This window comes from Meyerozyma guilliermondii, genomic scaffold (genome assembly GCF_000149425.1).
Source record: "Meyerozyma guilliermondii ATCC 6260 scaffold_7 genomic scaffold, whole genome shotgun sequence".
Taxonomy (NCBI): Eukaryota; Fungi; Ascomycota; class Pichiomycetes; order Serinales; family Debaryomycetaceae; genus Meyerozyma; species Meyerozyma guilliermondii.
In genome coordinates, this window is record NW_001809794.1 from 268,531 (window position 1) to 283,255 (window position 14,725).

At 43.3% G+C, this 14,725-nt stretch overlaps 9 protein-coding genes across 9 annotated transcripts; 2 read left to right on the top strand and 7 right to left on the bottom strand. All coding sequences in view use genetic code 12, as the record gives it.

The window, feature by feature from the left end:
• Window positions 1–15: 15 nt before the first annotated feature.
• RPC40 (DNA-directed RNA polymerase core subunit) lies at window positions 16–1,017 on the bottom strand (the record flags this gene model as incomplete). Its single annotated transcript, XM_001482246.1, has 1 exon — window positions 16–1,017. The coding sequence occupies one exon, from the start codon at window positions 1,015–1,017 to the stop codon at window positions 16–18; it is 1,002 nt and encodes a 333-aa protein (XP_001482296.2).
• Window positions 1,018–1,253: 236 nt separating this feature from the next.
• On the bottom strand, window positions 1,254–1,967 carry PGUG_05317 (uncharacterized protein; the record flags this gene model as incomplete). The annotated part of the gene is made up of 1 exon (XM_001482247.1): window positions 1,254–1,967. One exon carries the CDS (start codon window positions 1,965–1,967, stop codon window positions 1,254–1,256), a length of 714 nt encoding a protein of 237 aa, XP_001482297.2.
• Window positions 1,968–2,108: 141 nt separating this feature from the next.
• On the bottom strand, window positions 2,109–5,594 carry UTP22 (rRNA-processing protein; the record flags this gene model as incomplete). The annotated part of the gene is made up of 1 exon (XM_001482249.1): window positions 2,109–5,594. One exon carries the CDS (start codon window positions 5,592–5,594, stop codon window positions 2,109–2,111), a length of 3,486 nt encoding a protein of 1,161 aa, XP_001482299.2.
• On the top strand, window positions 5,501–7,924 carry ERG7 (lanosterol synthase; the record flags this gene model as incomplete). The annotated part of the gene is made up of 1 exon (XM_001482248.1): window positions 5,501–7,924. One exon carries the CDS (start codon window positions 5,501–5,503, stop codon window positions 7,922–7,924), a length of 2,424 nt encoding a protein of 807 aa, XP_001482298.2.
• A 29-nt stretch (window positions 7,925–7,953) lies between these two features.
• DAL1 (allantoinase) lies at window positions 7,954–9,903 on the bottom strand (the record flags this gene model as incomplete). The annotated part of the gene is made up of 1 exon (XM_001482251.1): window positions 7,954–9,903. One exon carries the CDS (start codon window positions 9,901–9,903, stop codon window positions 7,954–7,956), a length of 1,950 nt encoding a protein of 649 aa, XP_001482301.2.
• On the top strand, window positions 9,362–9,688 carry PGUG_05321 (uncharacterized protein; the record flags this gene model as incomplete). The annotated part of the gene is made up of 1 exon (XM_001482250.1): window positions 9,362–9,688. One exon carries the CDS (start codon window positions 9,362–9,364, stop codon window positions 9,686–9,688), a length of 327 nt encoding a protein of 108 aa, XP_001482300.1.
• A 627-nt stretch (window positions 9,904–10,530) lies between the features above and the next one.
• Window positions 10,531–11,694, bottom strand: ETR1 (Etr1p; the record flags this gene model as incomplete). Its single annotated transcript, XM_001482252.1, has 1 exon — window positions 10,531–11,694. The coding sequence occupies one exon, from the start codon at window positions 11,692–11,694 to the stop codon at window positions 10,531–10,533; it is 1,164 nt and encodes a 387-aa protein (XP_001482302.2).
• A 196-nt stretch (window positions 11,695–11,890) lies between these two features.
• Window positions 11,891–12,538, bottom strand: PGUG_05323 (uncharacterized protein; the record flags this gene model as incomplete). The annotated part of the gene is made up of 1 exon (XM_001482253.1): window positions 11,891–12,538. The coding sequence occupies one exon, from the start codon at window positions 12,536–12,538 to the stop codon at window positions 11,891–11,893; it is 648 nt and encodes a 215-aa protein (XP_001482303.2).
• A 189-nt stretch (window positions 12,539–12,727) lies between these two features.
• On the bottom strand, window positions 12,728–14,653 carry HGT19 (Hgt19p; the record flags this gene model as incomplete). The annotated part of the gene is made up of 1 exon (XM_001482254.1): window positions 12,728–14,653. The coding sequence occupies one exon, from the start codon at window positions 14,651–14,653 to the stop codon at window positions 12,728–12,730; it is 1,926 nt and encodes a 641-aa protein (XP_001482304.2).
• Between the last annotated feature and the right edge of the window lie 72 nt (window positions 14,654–14,725).

The window sequence follows — 14,725 nt, forward strand, 5'->3', positions numbered from 1 at the left end:
TATGATACAATTGTTTTATTGTCCAATAGGACAGTTGCGCAAGTAGTCAGCCTTGTTCTTCAACACTCTCACCGACTTGAAGAAGATTTCTTCCGGAGGCATGGCTCCAGTAGATTCCACATTGAAAATGAAGTGGTCTCTGATTCGGCCCAACTTGACCTTGCCATTAAACTCTTCATGTCTCAAAACTTCTCGAGAAACAGTATCTTTACGAGCATCCTTTACGAATGCAGTGTCATTTTCTATGCCAATAACACCCGATGGGAAGCATTTTTGGAACCTTTTGGCCAGTTCACCGGTTATAGGCTCGGTGATTTTGATGTCTGACATCAATCTGTATGAAGCAGTAGAAACGGGGGAGAATTTGGCATGATCACTGCCAATTCCTAATATACAATGAGCCCTCAAAGAAATTTCTTGTCCAGGCCGTAACTTTGCAATCAAAATATCTGGATCCGTTGGTACTACTGGGTTGTTTTTGAACAAGTCAACTTGACGTCCTTGTGGCTCGAATTTCAAATCTCTGGCATAGACATGGGCGTTTCTGTACAAATCTTTAGGGTCTGTAGAACCAGCAGGTGGATGAGGATTCTTGGTACATGCAATGTCCAACGACAACACAATGGTATTCTCGTCGGTAAACTTCTCTTTCTCGTCTTGAGCAGGGTCGACCCATGACAACAAATCGGGGTCAACCTTCAAAGGAATGAGTCCAATTCTATGAGCCAAAACTTCATCTTGGATCACCGAAGTGTTGTTAAAAATATACACCGACTCAGCCGCAACAGAGGGGACCTCCGATATCATAATACGGCGGAAAGCATTAGCCACGGAAGTGTCAATGTTGATCAAATCGAAGTTGGCGGTTCTCTCAGTCAAGTGAGAAATGTTGATTTCAAAGTTATCTTTGAACTTTTCGATGTCCCACGAATGATCCTCGTTGGAACTATGACCGGGAAAGTCGGTCGAGGTGGTGTTAGTTACACGATTGTACTCAATACCAACGATGTTGGACATCTTGAAGCAGCGATGAGGATGAATTTTTTTCTGTTCCGCAAGTAAATTCCTGCACAATACCCGATGGTTGCAGCCATAGACAGCTATAGAAGCAGCCAGAGGGGAGCCATTGTCCAGTAAAGATATTGGAGTAGAGATTTCCAGTTACAAGAAACCCCTTAAAACATCCTCGAAAAGTTTCATCTTGAATTGTTGTCCATTTTGTTAGTTTTAATTTGTGCAAGAACTTAGGCTGACTACACCACATCGCCCATCTGATCAAATACCGAGGTTTGTCGCATATTGTAATCCACGTATGCTTTTTGTTGCGCTTTCATGGCTTCTAGAGGTCGTATTTCCATAAGAAAGACGTTTCCTGTAAATCCATTGCCGTTCAATCGTTCACGGAGCTGGTCATTTTCTTCAGAAGACACTTCCTTTTGAACAGGTTGTACTATATCCGGATCTTCTACCTGACACATCAAGATGAAATAGATCCATATTACAGCAAAAGTTATGATATCGTAAAAAATGAGCTCAAATCTGGAACTTGCCGGCGATTCGCCGATGAATTGAAGAGTCAATGAACCATGCAAAAGATGGTCATTTGTGTATGTTTTGAAGACACCAAAGATCAAGTGATACGCCAAGCTGAATAGGTATGTGGCAATGGTGCGCTGTCCGATCATCATTGCTTCATCAGTACTGGTTTCTTTGCCATTTCCTCGGCAGAGAGAAACCCTATAATGCATGTTAAATTTGACCACGAGCAACACAAGTGAGTTATCTCGAAGATACATGATGCCGAGTAGTATGTAACCTAGTGCCAGAAAGCTCTGGCGTATATCACGAAGAAATAGCTTCTTTTGCTTGTAGAGCGATTCGGCATTTGTAGATCGCGTTTGTTCGTCATTGGGAAATTTTTGGTTTTGAAACCCCCTGATTTCAGCCAGGAGATCAAGTGTGTTCATGGACAAAGGCGGCTTTGCTATCAAAGATTCATATATTTCAACCTTTGTCTAAAAATAAATTGTCAGTTGAGATTGAAGTCGCGCGAATGCGATTGTGGAGAAATATTCTGTAAGCTTGTAGAAAAAATTGTCTATTATCGTCTATGTTTGGGATTGAGTCCCTTTTCTATTAATCAGCACAAGAAGATCACCTGCCAATGACGACACTTCGTCAAAAATAGCACTTTTGTTGATGATGATTTCTTCCTTGCTTATAGGTTTGACATTAATACCAACGGTTACCTTGAATTTTTTTGGTGTGAGAATGTTGGGCAAAAACAATCCTCCAATCACACTCTTGTCTTGCAAGTTGCATTTTCGAGCAAAGAAGATGGCTACATTGCCATATTTCTTATTGAGCTCTTCAACAAGTATTTGAGGGAGACTCACCTTTGAAGTTATATCTTCTGGAAAAGAGGTCTCAACTCCAATCAAGTTCTTGAAAGCACGTCCCTTGAGCACTCCCATATCCTTAGATAAGTCTGTTGATTTCAAATTGAGAACAAAATCAAAGTCACTCAATCCAGGAACAAATACCAAGTCCAAGTTTGCCTTATTGATTCCCTTGTCCAAAAAGACCTTCAATGCTAGACGACTAAGGGCAGTAATACGCCCAGCAATCGGAAGCGTCAACCCATTGGACCACAAAATTCCCGAAGGATCATCTTTGGATGCTACGAAAAACTGTGTCTTGATCCCCGTTGGGTCGCTCTTTCTGATCTTGTCAAAATTCAGAACAATCACTTGATGCGCCTGAGTAGTGAGTTTGTCAGAGCCTTTCAACAGACTATCTTCCAAGTCCAGTTTCTTCACCAAATCCAAAATGAGTGGATCGTCTCGCCAGTTCCACGACGATAAGAATGACAAGACTTGTAAAAACCCTGCAATAACTGAGTTGGGAGTGGAGTATGGAGCCGAATCGATGAACACCTTGAGCACAAGTAACTCCACGAGCTCCTCAGATATGTGCTGTAATATAAGTTGCGAGTCCAACCAGTACTTGAACAACCTCACTGTTGAGGAATAGAATGGATAGTGGTGAGCCAACGTGGATACCGTTCTAGTATGCTTGACACACCCAAGATAGTGCCTATTGAACTTCAAGTATACATCATGGGCAATTGGCTTCCGTCTGTCTGCATTCTCCACGGCACGCAAGTATAAGATTTCATCCCGCTCGGTCAAAACTCTGATTCGAAATCCAAATCCTTCTGGTGTAAGAACATGAAGTGTCGTTACATTTTCGTTAAAGGGAATAGAATCATCCTTGACAATGTGAGACTCATAAGCGGTGTCGGCGAGTTCCTTTTGAATCTTGAGCAAAAATGCAGTTTTGGTTTTCTCAAGTGCCGCCAATTCGTCGGGCCATCTGGTGGAAGTCTCGAATTGAAGGACTACATCATTCCAAAAGTCCGGGCTGGCAATTGCGAAGGGAACAGGCTGCAACAAGGAACTGAATCTCAAAGCTGGTGAAGCGGGAGAAATCGCCTTGACACCCAACGGCAAGCTTAAGTCGCTAATATTTTTCGTAAGTCGCTCAAATGAGCTTGCAAGATTAATGAACCCTGATAAATTAGTTGGAGCCTGGTTATTAGCAGCAGGTAATAAGGGAGTAGGCAACAATGCATTGAATTCGGAAGCAGCACATTCGACATGTTGGGAAATGCCTTCAACCAAATGCATATCCAAAATGTACTTGACGATTGAAGTAGCAAGAGGTTCAGACCCAATGTTCCACACAACACAATACTGAATAGAACCGTCTTTAAACCGACGAAGAGATGATTTGGAACCCCAGAAAGATCTAAACAGCTCACCTTCTGGGTCGTCTTCCGCTGGGCCCCTGGTGACTAGTTTCTCACTTTCTTCGGGGTTTATTTTAATACCTATTTCCAACTCACTGACGGTATTTGACGAAGGTTTCCTTTTGTAGATTTGGAAAGGTTTTGAGTTCTTGGTTTTCATCTTGGTATAAATGAGGTTTGCTCTAGCTCCAAGTGCCTTGACCAAAATCCGATACACCTTTTCCTTGATATACGCCTCAAATGTCAAATATGTGATCTTTTCAAGAGGACCAAAAGAGTCCTGGACCTCCTCTGGAATCGACACTCGCAAAACCAAGTCGAATTGCAAGTCGTCGATGTTGGATTTTTGAAGCAAGATGGGATCAAACCGGTCTTTGACAACGTCGTTCAAAAGAATAAGGGTTTCCCTCGCATGAAATTGTAATCTTTCGTACGACGATTGGGTCATTTTCCAAAGAATATTGAGCTTCAGGTAACGGTCTACTATAGCTGGGTAATCGTATTCCGAGTCAGCAACATATTTGGAACTGGAACCTACGTCCACTGCACTTGAAAGCGAGAGATATCCCTTGGATAAATCCATGGACGCAAGATAGTTGATGGTACCTTTGAAAAGTTGGTAAGACGAGAAACCTTGAAGAAGTATCTTGTTTCCGTTGGTTCCTCCACCCGTGAGAAGAGCAGCCATAAGAACTGCAAACTCGAAATGGCCAAATCCTCCATCGCTCAAGGCCGAACTCATACCTCTTTGGCTCAACCATAAGCGACCAAGAATACAAGCATCTTTAAATGCCTCAGCCGCTTTTTTGTTGGTGTAAAGATATTTGAGGTAATGGTCGTATGCTGTCATGGAAAGAATGGAAGAATTATAGAGCGGTGTGGGCGGAAGCTCGTCGTCCGACTGGACTCTGATGCAGTTTCTGTCATGGCTTAATTTCTTGGAGTCAAAAATACCGAAGGGAAATCCAACCAAAATATTAATATAGAAACCAGTATCGTGGAAGTCGAGGTCCTCTTCGGCGTCAGTCTTGATGCTTTCAATACGTAAGACAGGGTTGAGGATGTCATCGTTGAAGAACTCGTATGTTATCTTTAAGGGAAGGTTGTTTTTCTTTGACAATGGGATGAGGTGTTCTGCCACATATGCAATGTAGAATGCTCTTTTATAAAGAGCACGATAATTCAAGTAATCTTTTGGTTGAAACAACTCTTGAGGCATGGTCAATGCAACATCTATGGCCGTTGGACTGCGTTCGTTGATGGCAGCTTTTAATCCAAATGATCCTACTAATGATATATCTTGCGGTGGAAGGTAGCCAAAGGTGTAGTTTAGCGAGGTGGGTTTGGGGTCAGGAAATGGAATCACGGTTTTCTTATGGTTGAAGTGGCTTTCCGCCTGAGCAAGGGTCTGGTTTTCAATGGGGGTTATCTGTTCTATTAAGCCATGGAGGCGGTGGAGCACCTTTTCGAGTCGGGTGATGTGAGAATCTTTTAGCTTGACTTCTTTAAGAAGTTCTTCAATTTGAAGCTTGAAAATATTGGATTTGAAGAGCTCTGCGGTTTCTCTCGCTATTTGTACATCCTCGGCAGAAAGCTGTTTTTTGGTCTTCTTTTTTGGAGGTTGTTTCGATTCGGTTTCCTGAGTTTCCACTTCTTCAGCTTCATCTTCTGAGTCGTCCGAGAGTCCAGATGAAGAAATATTGTGGTTCTCCTCGGTCTCGAAATGCGCAGGAGCTGCTGTGTCCTTGGGTACCTCACCAACAGGAGCTTTTCTCTTGCCCATTCTGTGGATCGTGTGTAAGTAGACTGGTATCGACGATTGGTTTTTTCGATGAGATGCGCGCACGACCCCAGGTCTTGTATACGATGTTCCAAGATGTCGCACCGATTATACGAGTAGTCGGTTTTGCAATCGAAAACTATAAAATGTTATACTCGGAAAAAATCGGCCTAAAGCGTACAGACCCCACAAGATGGAGGCTTAAGACAGACGAGTTGGGCCGTGAAACTTGGCACTATTTGTCTGAGGCAGAAAGCGCCCAATCTCCACAATCAAACTATGTCAAGCACCTTCTAAAGGTGGATGGTTTTCCGACTCCAAAACCGGAAACCATTACTTCTCCATTGCAAGCGGCCGAGAAGGGTGCAGACTTTTTTCAGTTGTTACAAGAACCTTGTGGGATATTTCCTTGTCAATATAAGGGACCCATGTTCATTACCCCAGGTGTTGTCATCGCCAACTATTTCACCAAGACTGAGATCCCCGAGCCTTTTCGTATTGAACTTTCTAGATTTCTCGTCAACTATGCCCACCCTGTCGATGGTGGATGGGGGCTTCATACGGAAGACAAATCTACAGCTTTTGGAACCACTATGAACTACGTCGTGTTGAGACTTTTGGGTATGGATGCCGACCACCCCGTATTAGTCAAGGCCAGAAAAACGTTACATAGGCTCGGAGGTGCGTTGGTAAACCCCCATTGGGGAAAGTCGTTTCTTGCTCTTCTCAGCTTGTATGAATGGGAAGGTGTCAATCCTACACCGCCAGAAATGTGGATGCTTCCCTACGAGTTCCCCATCCACCCAGGTAGATGGTGGGTTCATACCAGGGCAATCTACTTGCCCTTGAGTTACCTTGCAGCCAACAGAATTCAGCGTGAATTGGATCCGCTCTTGAAAGCCATCAGATCGGAAATTTATGTTCAACCATATGAGACTATCGATTTTTCCAAGCATAGAAACACTGTGTGTGGTGTCGATTTGTATTACCCTCATACAAAGGTTTTAGACGTTGCAAACTACATCATTGCCAAGTATGAAAAGTATATTCGTCCAAATTGGTTGTTGAAGAAGACCAATGAACGAGTATACGAGTTGATTCAAAAAGACTGTTACAACACCGACTATCTTACCATTGCTCCTCTTAGTTTTGCATTCGATATGATGACATGTTATGTCCATGAGGGTCCCGAATCGCATGCTTTCTCTCGGTATGTCGATAGAATGAATGATTCCATTTTCCATGGACCCGAAGGAATGACGGCTATGGGGACCAACGGAGTCCAGGTTTGGGACGTGGCGTTCATGATTCAGTACCTTTTCATGGCGGGACTTGCTGAAAAGCCCAAATTTCACGATATGATTCGCAGAGGGTTCATGTTTCTTGTTCGGTCTCAGTTTGATAGCGAGTGTGCGGAAGGCAGTTTCAGAGATAAACGGAAAGGAGGTTGGCCCTTTAGTACCAAAACACAAGGTTATACGGTCAGTGACTGTACTGCAGAAGCATTAAAGGCGATTATCATGGTCAAAAATCATCCAACTTTCGCCGATATGAAAGACAAAATTCCCGATGAAAACTTGTACATGGCCATTGATTTGTTGCTTAGATTGCAAAATCGTGCCAGCATTGAACCTGGATCTTTTGCTGCCTATGAAGTCATCAGAGCAACACCATTGCTCGAAAAGCTCAACCCAGCTGAGGTCTTCAACAATATTATGGTGGAGTATCCATATGTTGAGTGCACGGATTCCGTTGTACTCGGTTTGACATATTTTGCAAAATACTACCCAGATTATAAAACAGATCAGGTCAAGTTTGCTATTGAAAATGCTGTGAAATACATTGTTTCTGCTCAAAACCCTGACGGTTCTTGGTACGGATGCTGGGGTGTGTGCTTCACCTATGCCTCCATGTTTGCCCTTGAAGCATTCTACACCGTTGGTCAAAGTTATAACACTTCGAAAAGCGTAAAGTTGGGATGTGAGTTTTTGATCTCAAGACAAAGAGAAGATGGTGGTTGGGGTGAGTCAATGAAGTCTTGTGAAACCCATACTTATGTCAATTCTGAGAAGTCATTGGTGGTGCAGACTGCTTGGGCGCTTATTGGGTTAATCTTGGCAGATTATCCTGATCAAAAACCAATTGAAAAGGGAATAAAATTGTTGATGGATAGGCAATTACCTACTGGTGAGTGGAAGTTTGAAAGCGCAGAAGGTGTCTTCAATCACAGTTGTGCCATTGAATACCCATCTTATCGGTTTTTGTTCCCTATCAAAGCGTTAGGATTGTATGAAAAGAGATATAAAGCTGGACTTACTAAACTTTATGATTAGGTTTGATTTCAAAATATAAAAGATGTTGGCTAGTCTATTCTGGGTTCAAGCAAAAGAGTTCCCATAGGAATATCCGAATGCCCTTTGCTAAAAGCATACACCGGGTTACCACGCACAATGGTTTCGGTAACTCTACCCTGGAATTTCATACCATCATACGCCGTAAGCTTGTTTTTGAAGTACACCTCGTCGTTCTTGACAATATAAGATTCTTCTGGATTGAAAATCAAGAAATCGGCGTCGTATCCAACTGCAATCTTTCCTTTCCTGTGCGAGAGCCCAACCTGCTTGGAAGTGTTCCACGAGCACCAAGTGCTGATTTCTGCGAGAGTAATTGGTGGAGACAATTTCTGGCCCTCTGTGTAAAGAATGGGAAGTCCAAACCCAACTGACGAAATACCACCCCATGCCGAGAAAAAATCACCTCTTTCCAAGCCCTTCAAGTCTGGTGTACATGGAGAATGATCCGACACCACAGTCGAGATGATTCCTCTGCGCAATGCGTTCCACAATAGTTTTCTGTTAGAGTCGGTTCTAATGGGTGGGCAGCACTTGAAATGAGTTGAGCAATTCGATATTTTTTCTGCAGTGAGAGACAAGTAGTGGAAGCATGTCTCTGCAGAAATAGGCAAGTTGCGAGCCTTTGCGGCCCTCAATAAAGGAATGGCCTCGTGTGTAGCCAAATGCACTATATGCATTGGAACAGTGGGCTCTTTAAGCGAACAATTGACGATTTCAGCGATAGCAGTGGTCTCAAAGTTGTCAGGACGAGAAGCCAAAAATGCAGCATAAGTAGTGGGGTCGATGTCTGCGAGCATCGAATCATCTTGCTGAGCAAGTAGGAGAGGTGTGTCAATTGTCGAGTCGTTTTTGAGATCTCTATAGTCTTTTCTGTTGAATGGAGACTCTCTTTCGTATTCTTCGTCTAACTCTTCGTGGTAGTTATGGTGGGCCATTTTTGCGTATTTTCCAAAGATTGGCTCGGAACCAACCAAGTATGGAGATTTGGCTAATGCTCGAGCCTGTTCATCAGATAATACCGAGTGGTTGATGGACCCAGCATGATTGTGAGGTAACTTACAATTTTCGTGGTCTTGCTGGTGTCTTCCTTTGTTCTCCGAAGCCAAGATTTTGACGACTCCTTGTGGAGCTCTATTGATAAACGATGCAGACATACCAAGGTCTATGTCATCAATTTCCTCGGTTACTTGTTGCACGTCCGATAACACAGGTGTTTCGTCCAGGGTCTGCTCATACTCATCGTCTTCGTCCAGTTCCAACAGAAACTCGGCGTGGAATTTTGCGTGTTCTTCGTTGGCTACTAACTTTGGAGTTCTTCCCTCGACTTCGTGCACCGAAAAAGCAGGTCCATGGCGTCTGTGAGGTTGCATTTCGGCATGGAACATAAGAAGAGTAGGAAGACCACGAACTTTGGCCATGGCTTTCATGATATGTTTTGGGGTAATGGCTGGAAATTCGTCCACACCACTATCGATCATAAATGCTTTGAAACCACGAACACCCATGGAAATCAATGGAATTAGATGGTCAACATTAGTGGGAATCAAACCACCCCAAAATCCGACATCCACCCAGGTTTGTCCACGAGCAGCATTGATTTTGAGATTGAAATTTGCAACCGTAGTGGTGGGAGGAATGGCATTTAACGGCATATCAATTACTGTGGTTACACCTCCAGACGCTGCGGCTTTGGTGCCAGTAGCAAAACCTTCCCATTCAGTTCTTCCAGGCTCGTTGAGATGAACATGAGCATCGACAATTCCTGGCATCACCACCAAAGGAGAAACATTTCTGTGGTCTGGTCTGAGAACATTGTAGAGACGTAATATGGGATCATCTTCATCAACCACGCGGTTTTCGATGTGAAGAATTTTGCCTGACTCTATGGAAAATATGATGGTGGCTGGCACGAGGTCTGAGCCTAGGAGCACTTTTGTTGACGAAATCGATCTTGACATGATGATAGGTAAAATACTTCGGAGTTTTTATGAGGAACTTTTGATATTAATTCAACCTTTAGTTATCTTTGTAGTTTTGGCAATTTCCTGTCAATCTTAGGTCTTTTCTGATCTTTTTCCTGACAGTCTTTGTCTTTATATAATGTGGTAGTCTCACTGTAATTAAGGTTTGAGCTATTACTAGTATATTAATTCTCGATATTAATGATTCCAGGATCACTCTTGATATTCACTGACGTACCCCACGTTTACTGTTATCGGTGAAAACGACAGATCAAAACGCAAGTCCAAAAATTAACGGCGATGAAAAAAAATAAAAATAGGTGCAAACCGTCGCTGCCGATAAGAGTGAAAATTTCTTTTCCAGCTGAGAATCTGAAACAAGTAGATAAGGTCACTAAAAACAAAAGATTAGGAATTGAGTTCCACAACCACTTCAAAATGATCTAGGGACGGAAAGTTTTCACTTTATATGCTTTTCAAGCCCTTTTGCCGATCCAAGGCTGTACTCGGCATACCACTGTACCATGCAACCCTCTCGGGGATCTCCGAGCACATTTTTGCCGGAAGCGGAAATCTGTGCAGGACTACAACAAGTTAGGATTTGAATATCAGTTCAAATAGTACTTAATATACGATCAATTGCTTTCCTTGTTTGGAGTTTGCAACGGCATCTGTATAGACTTTAGCGAGATCGCTGCCGTCAAACTTGACCTCATTTGACTTTGCAACCTTCAATTGACCATTTTCGTACCATTCTACAATTTGGTCCAAAGATCTCTTTTTCAACTCAGGGTCGTTTTTCAACAATGCCGTAACCCAGAATCCGCTGCTGGTGACATTTTTGAAAATGTGCACTGCGGTGGGAATGATAACCGGTTGGAAAGACATTCCTCCGTAGGTCAACATCAACCCATCTTGGCCAAGTTTCCGGGCCAATGCCGTGGCATTTTTTCCACCCACACAGTTCAATGCAAGCTTGACATCGCCGCCAGTTTCCTTGACCCATGATTTGACTTCGTTGGAGAAATCACGCAGCTCATTTTGCTCTTCTGTAATCACCTTATCTGCTCCGTATTCTTGTTGCAATTCGTCAACCAATGCTTGTAAATTGTCCCTGTCACGAACAACCCCTATCAAGTTGATGCCAAGGATCTTTGCAATCTGCGATACAAATTTACCCACGGCAGAATTGGCTCCGTTTTGAACCACCCAATCCTTACCAGGTTGCAACTTTACATAGTGGGTCAACATGAGTAATGCTGTCAAAGGATTGACGCTGATGGTGGCTCCCTGGTCCACTGTCAACGAGTGTTTCTTACCAGCGTTCTTGCTTTGGGTGGGATTGTTCAATTTGGTCATTTTTTCAGAGGCACACAAAGCATGGGTTCTCCAGGTTCCAAAATTGACGGAGGTAGGAACACACCAGTCTCCCACTTTAAACTGAGATACGCCGCTACCGACCTTGATCACCTCAAACAATCCCTCGTTTCCTCCCACAGCAGCTGGTTCTGAAGTTCCAAGCTCTTTTGTCAACTCTGGTCTTGAAGGATACACACCTTGAACTTGGTTGATATCCGATGGATTGACGGGGGATCCTAAAGTTTTGACCACAATTGAGTCCGAAGGAACATTATCGTCGTCAATCTCGTACTTGTGAGTGAACAAGACATCTTTTGGTTCCCCATATTTGGAGTAGGCAACAGCTTGAGCAGTGATCATTGTTCTCGAAAAAGCTAATTGAGTGGCTACGGCTCTTTGGATTCCACCGTTTATGGATCTGTGCAACATTCCCGGGTCAATTGCAATGCACTAATATGGTGGTTTAGTGTATTGAGGACTATACGAAAAGACTTCTCGTTTGCTAGTTGCTGACGATCAGTAAGCGTACTGCATATTCACCGGGTACCTAAACTTTATCCGGTTCACTATAATCTATTCATAATAGTTAGACGACTATTCATAACAGTGCTAAGCTGCCGCCTTTCTACTCGTCCTTCTTTTCCTTCAAATTTCTGGTCTGTAACTTCAATTTGGTGTTCTGGTACGTTCCCATAAAAAAGTATACCAAGTTGAAGAATACCACCCACAATTGAGGAGGAATAAACGATTGTGCAATCACCAACAGAATACCCGACGTGACCAACGACGTCTTGAGGACCCGTTTGTATCCGTTCTTCAAACCTCCCTTCACAATGGTTGCGATCTTCTTGAGCTCGGTCACTGGATCGATGGCTAAGTCTTTTGGTGGCCGATAAACGTTGATAATTGACACCCACGCAGTAAATATAGCCGCCAATGTGGGCGTAATAGTGGACAACGACGTCAAAATCTGAAGAATCTTCATTTTCTTCGACAAGTTGGGGCCCTTGAAAACTTGATTCAAGACCGCGTACATGTTGTGCGAGATCGGGGTGACGATTAAAGCGCCATAGACTATCATAGTCAAGATTTTCGGACTGAAAACATGTTTCACCTTGCGTCCAGCGATGGTGGTTTCACGGTACTCTCCTGAAAGCCCGGTGGAAATTGTCTCATTTAACCCTGCAAGAACCCCCGCGGTCACAGATTTGGTCAAGAGCGGATACGCCACGAGATATTGGAGGTATTTTGTGTTGGCGGCTTTGAGGGACATGAAGCGATCGGCAAGAAATAATTTGATAAGAAGGCAGACGCGCGCGGTTTTGTAGCACTGTGGTGCAGGACCCGAATCGGGCAATCGGTTGCGAAAATCGGTTGCGAATTTCGCAGCCGATACCCCACATTTGAGTTGGTGATTGCAACATAATTTAAATTCACATATTATATAGAATTTAAAAAATAACTACTCAACGTGCGACACCTCAGTCTTGTCGTTCCACGCTTCGTTTGTAACAGCCAATCTGTGGTGGGCGTACAATGGAGGCAACTTGTCGACGTTCTGGCGCAAAATGTTTCTCTTAAATCCATTAAAAAAACTTCTGGTTTGGTAGGCCGCATGTTTTCTGAGTGGTACATCAAACACCTCGTCCAATTCCTCCAAGGTCAAGCCCTTAGTTTCGGGAAGCAACCACAACACCAAGAAAAACCCAACAATATTCCATCCGGCATACCACATAAAGGCACCAGTTGGGTGGAAGGCATTTTTCATTCTTGGCCACGAGAAAGCCAAAATAAAGTTGAAGAACCAACAGGTGGCAGTAGCGAACCCCATACCAAGGTCACGAATGTATAAGGGGAATGCTTCGGCGGAATAAGTGAATGGAACTGGACCTTCACCAGACGAGTAGACGGCAGAGAACAAGTAGATACCGAGAATAATCACGGCGTTCTTTCCTCTATCGTTATAGTCGATGGTGAAACCAGCACCAGTCATGATCAAAAAAATGGCCATCAAGGGGAAAGTGGTCAACAACAAGTTTCTTCTTCCAAATTTATCAATGGTCAAAAATGCTGGAATAGCAAACACAAAGTTGATCATACCGAAACCCCACGAAGCAAGCATGGCAGAAACTTCACCGAATCCTGCCTCGATGAAAATAGAAGACGAGTAGTAGGCAATAACGTTAATACCACAAAATTGTTGCATGAACATTACAACCCACGCACCAAGAGCACCATTTCTGTTTCTGCGAACGGTGAACATTTCAATCAAACGCTTGTAAGTAGGAACTCCGACATAAGAACCTTCTTCTTGAAGTAAAACAAATTGATAAAACGTATCTCTGGCAGCTGCCATTTTTTCATGACGTAATTGGCACAAAGATTCAAATGCTTCCTTATGTCTACCCTTACCCATCAACCACCTGGGAGATTCGGGTACGAATGGAATTTGGAAACAAACAATGACGGCAGGGATCATAGCTGAAGCCAACATTAAACGCCAGTTAAGTCCATCACCAATTCCACGATCCGGAACATAGTAAAATGCAAGGGTTGCAACATAACCAAACATGATACCCACGGCGGTGAAAAATTGCCATAACATCACCAAGGAACCACGAATATGTTTAGGGGTACACTCAGCAGCATAGGCAGGAACTGTGGCCGATTTAATACCAATACCGAATCCAAGCATGAAACGAGCGATGAATAAATGGTACCAATTGTTGACGAAACCTTGCCAAAAACAAGTAATTGCAGAAATAAAACAGGTCCAGAAAATAGTGCCCTTTCTACCGATTTCTCTATTGATGAAATCACTCATCCAACAAGCGATAACAGCAGAACAAAGGTAAGGTGCACCATTGACCAAACCTTCGATAAGATCGGCATTTTTCATTTTGAAAACCAGTTTTCCATCCACCTTTTCGTACAATCCGAAAGCAAGTGGATAGAAAAGAGTAGCACCATTAATAACAGACTCATCCATACCCTGGACAGCAGCAGCCATGGAACCCACAGCAATGACCTGAACCAATTTACTTGGAACGTGCCATTTCTTAGTAGCTTCTTGATGCAAGCCAATCTTTTCTTCTTCGGTCAAGAATGGCATAGAATTGAAATCTCCAGGAGATCTAGCCAAGGCAGCAGCCCTAGCAAAGTAATCGGCATCCAAGTCATGTTTCAAGGCGTAATTACGACCCATTTGCATCACCTGTTTTTCAGAATATTGTGATAAAATATTACCACGCTCTCCACCTCCAGCTTCCACGTTTCTGGAATGAGTGGAATCCACATCAGAAGTGTTCTTTTGTTTCTCAGCCACACTCGAGGAAGAACTGGTGTGCTCAAAGAGCCCATCTTGGTTGGGATTTGTTGGTTCTGTCATCACGGATAATTAGTAAATCCGGACTTTATATAGCGGATACGAGCTTTGAATCAAGTGCGTCAAGATTGCTAT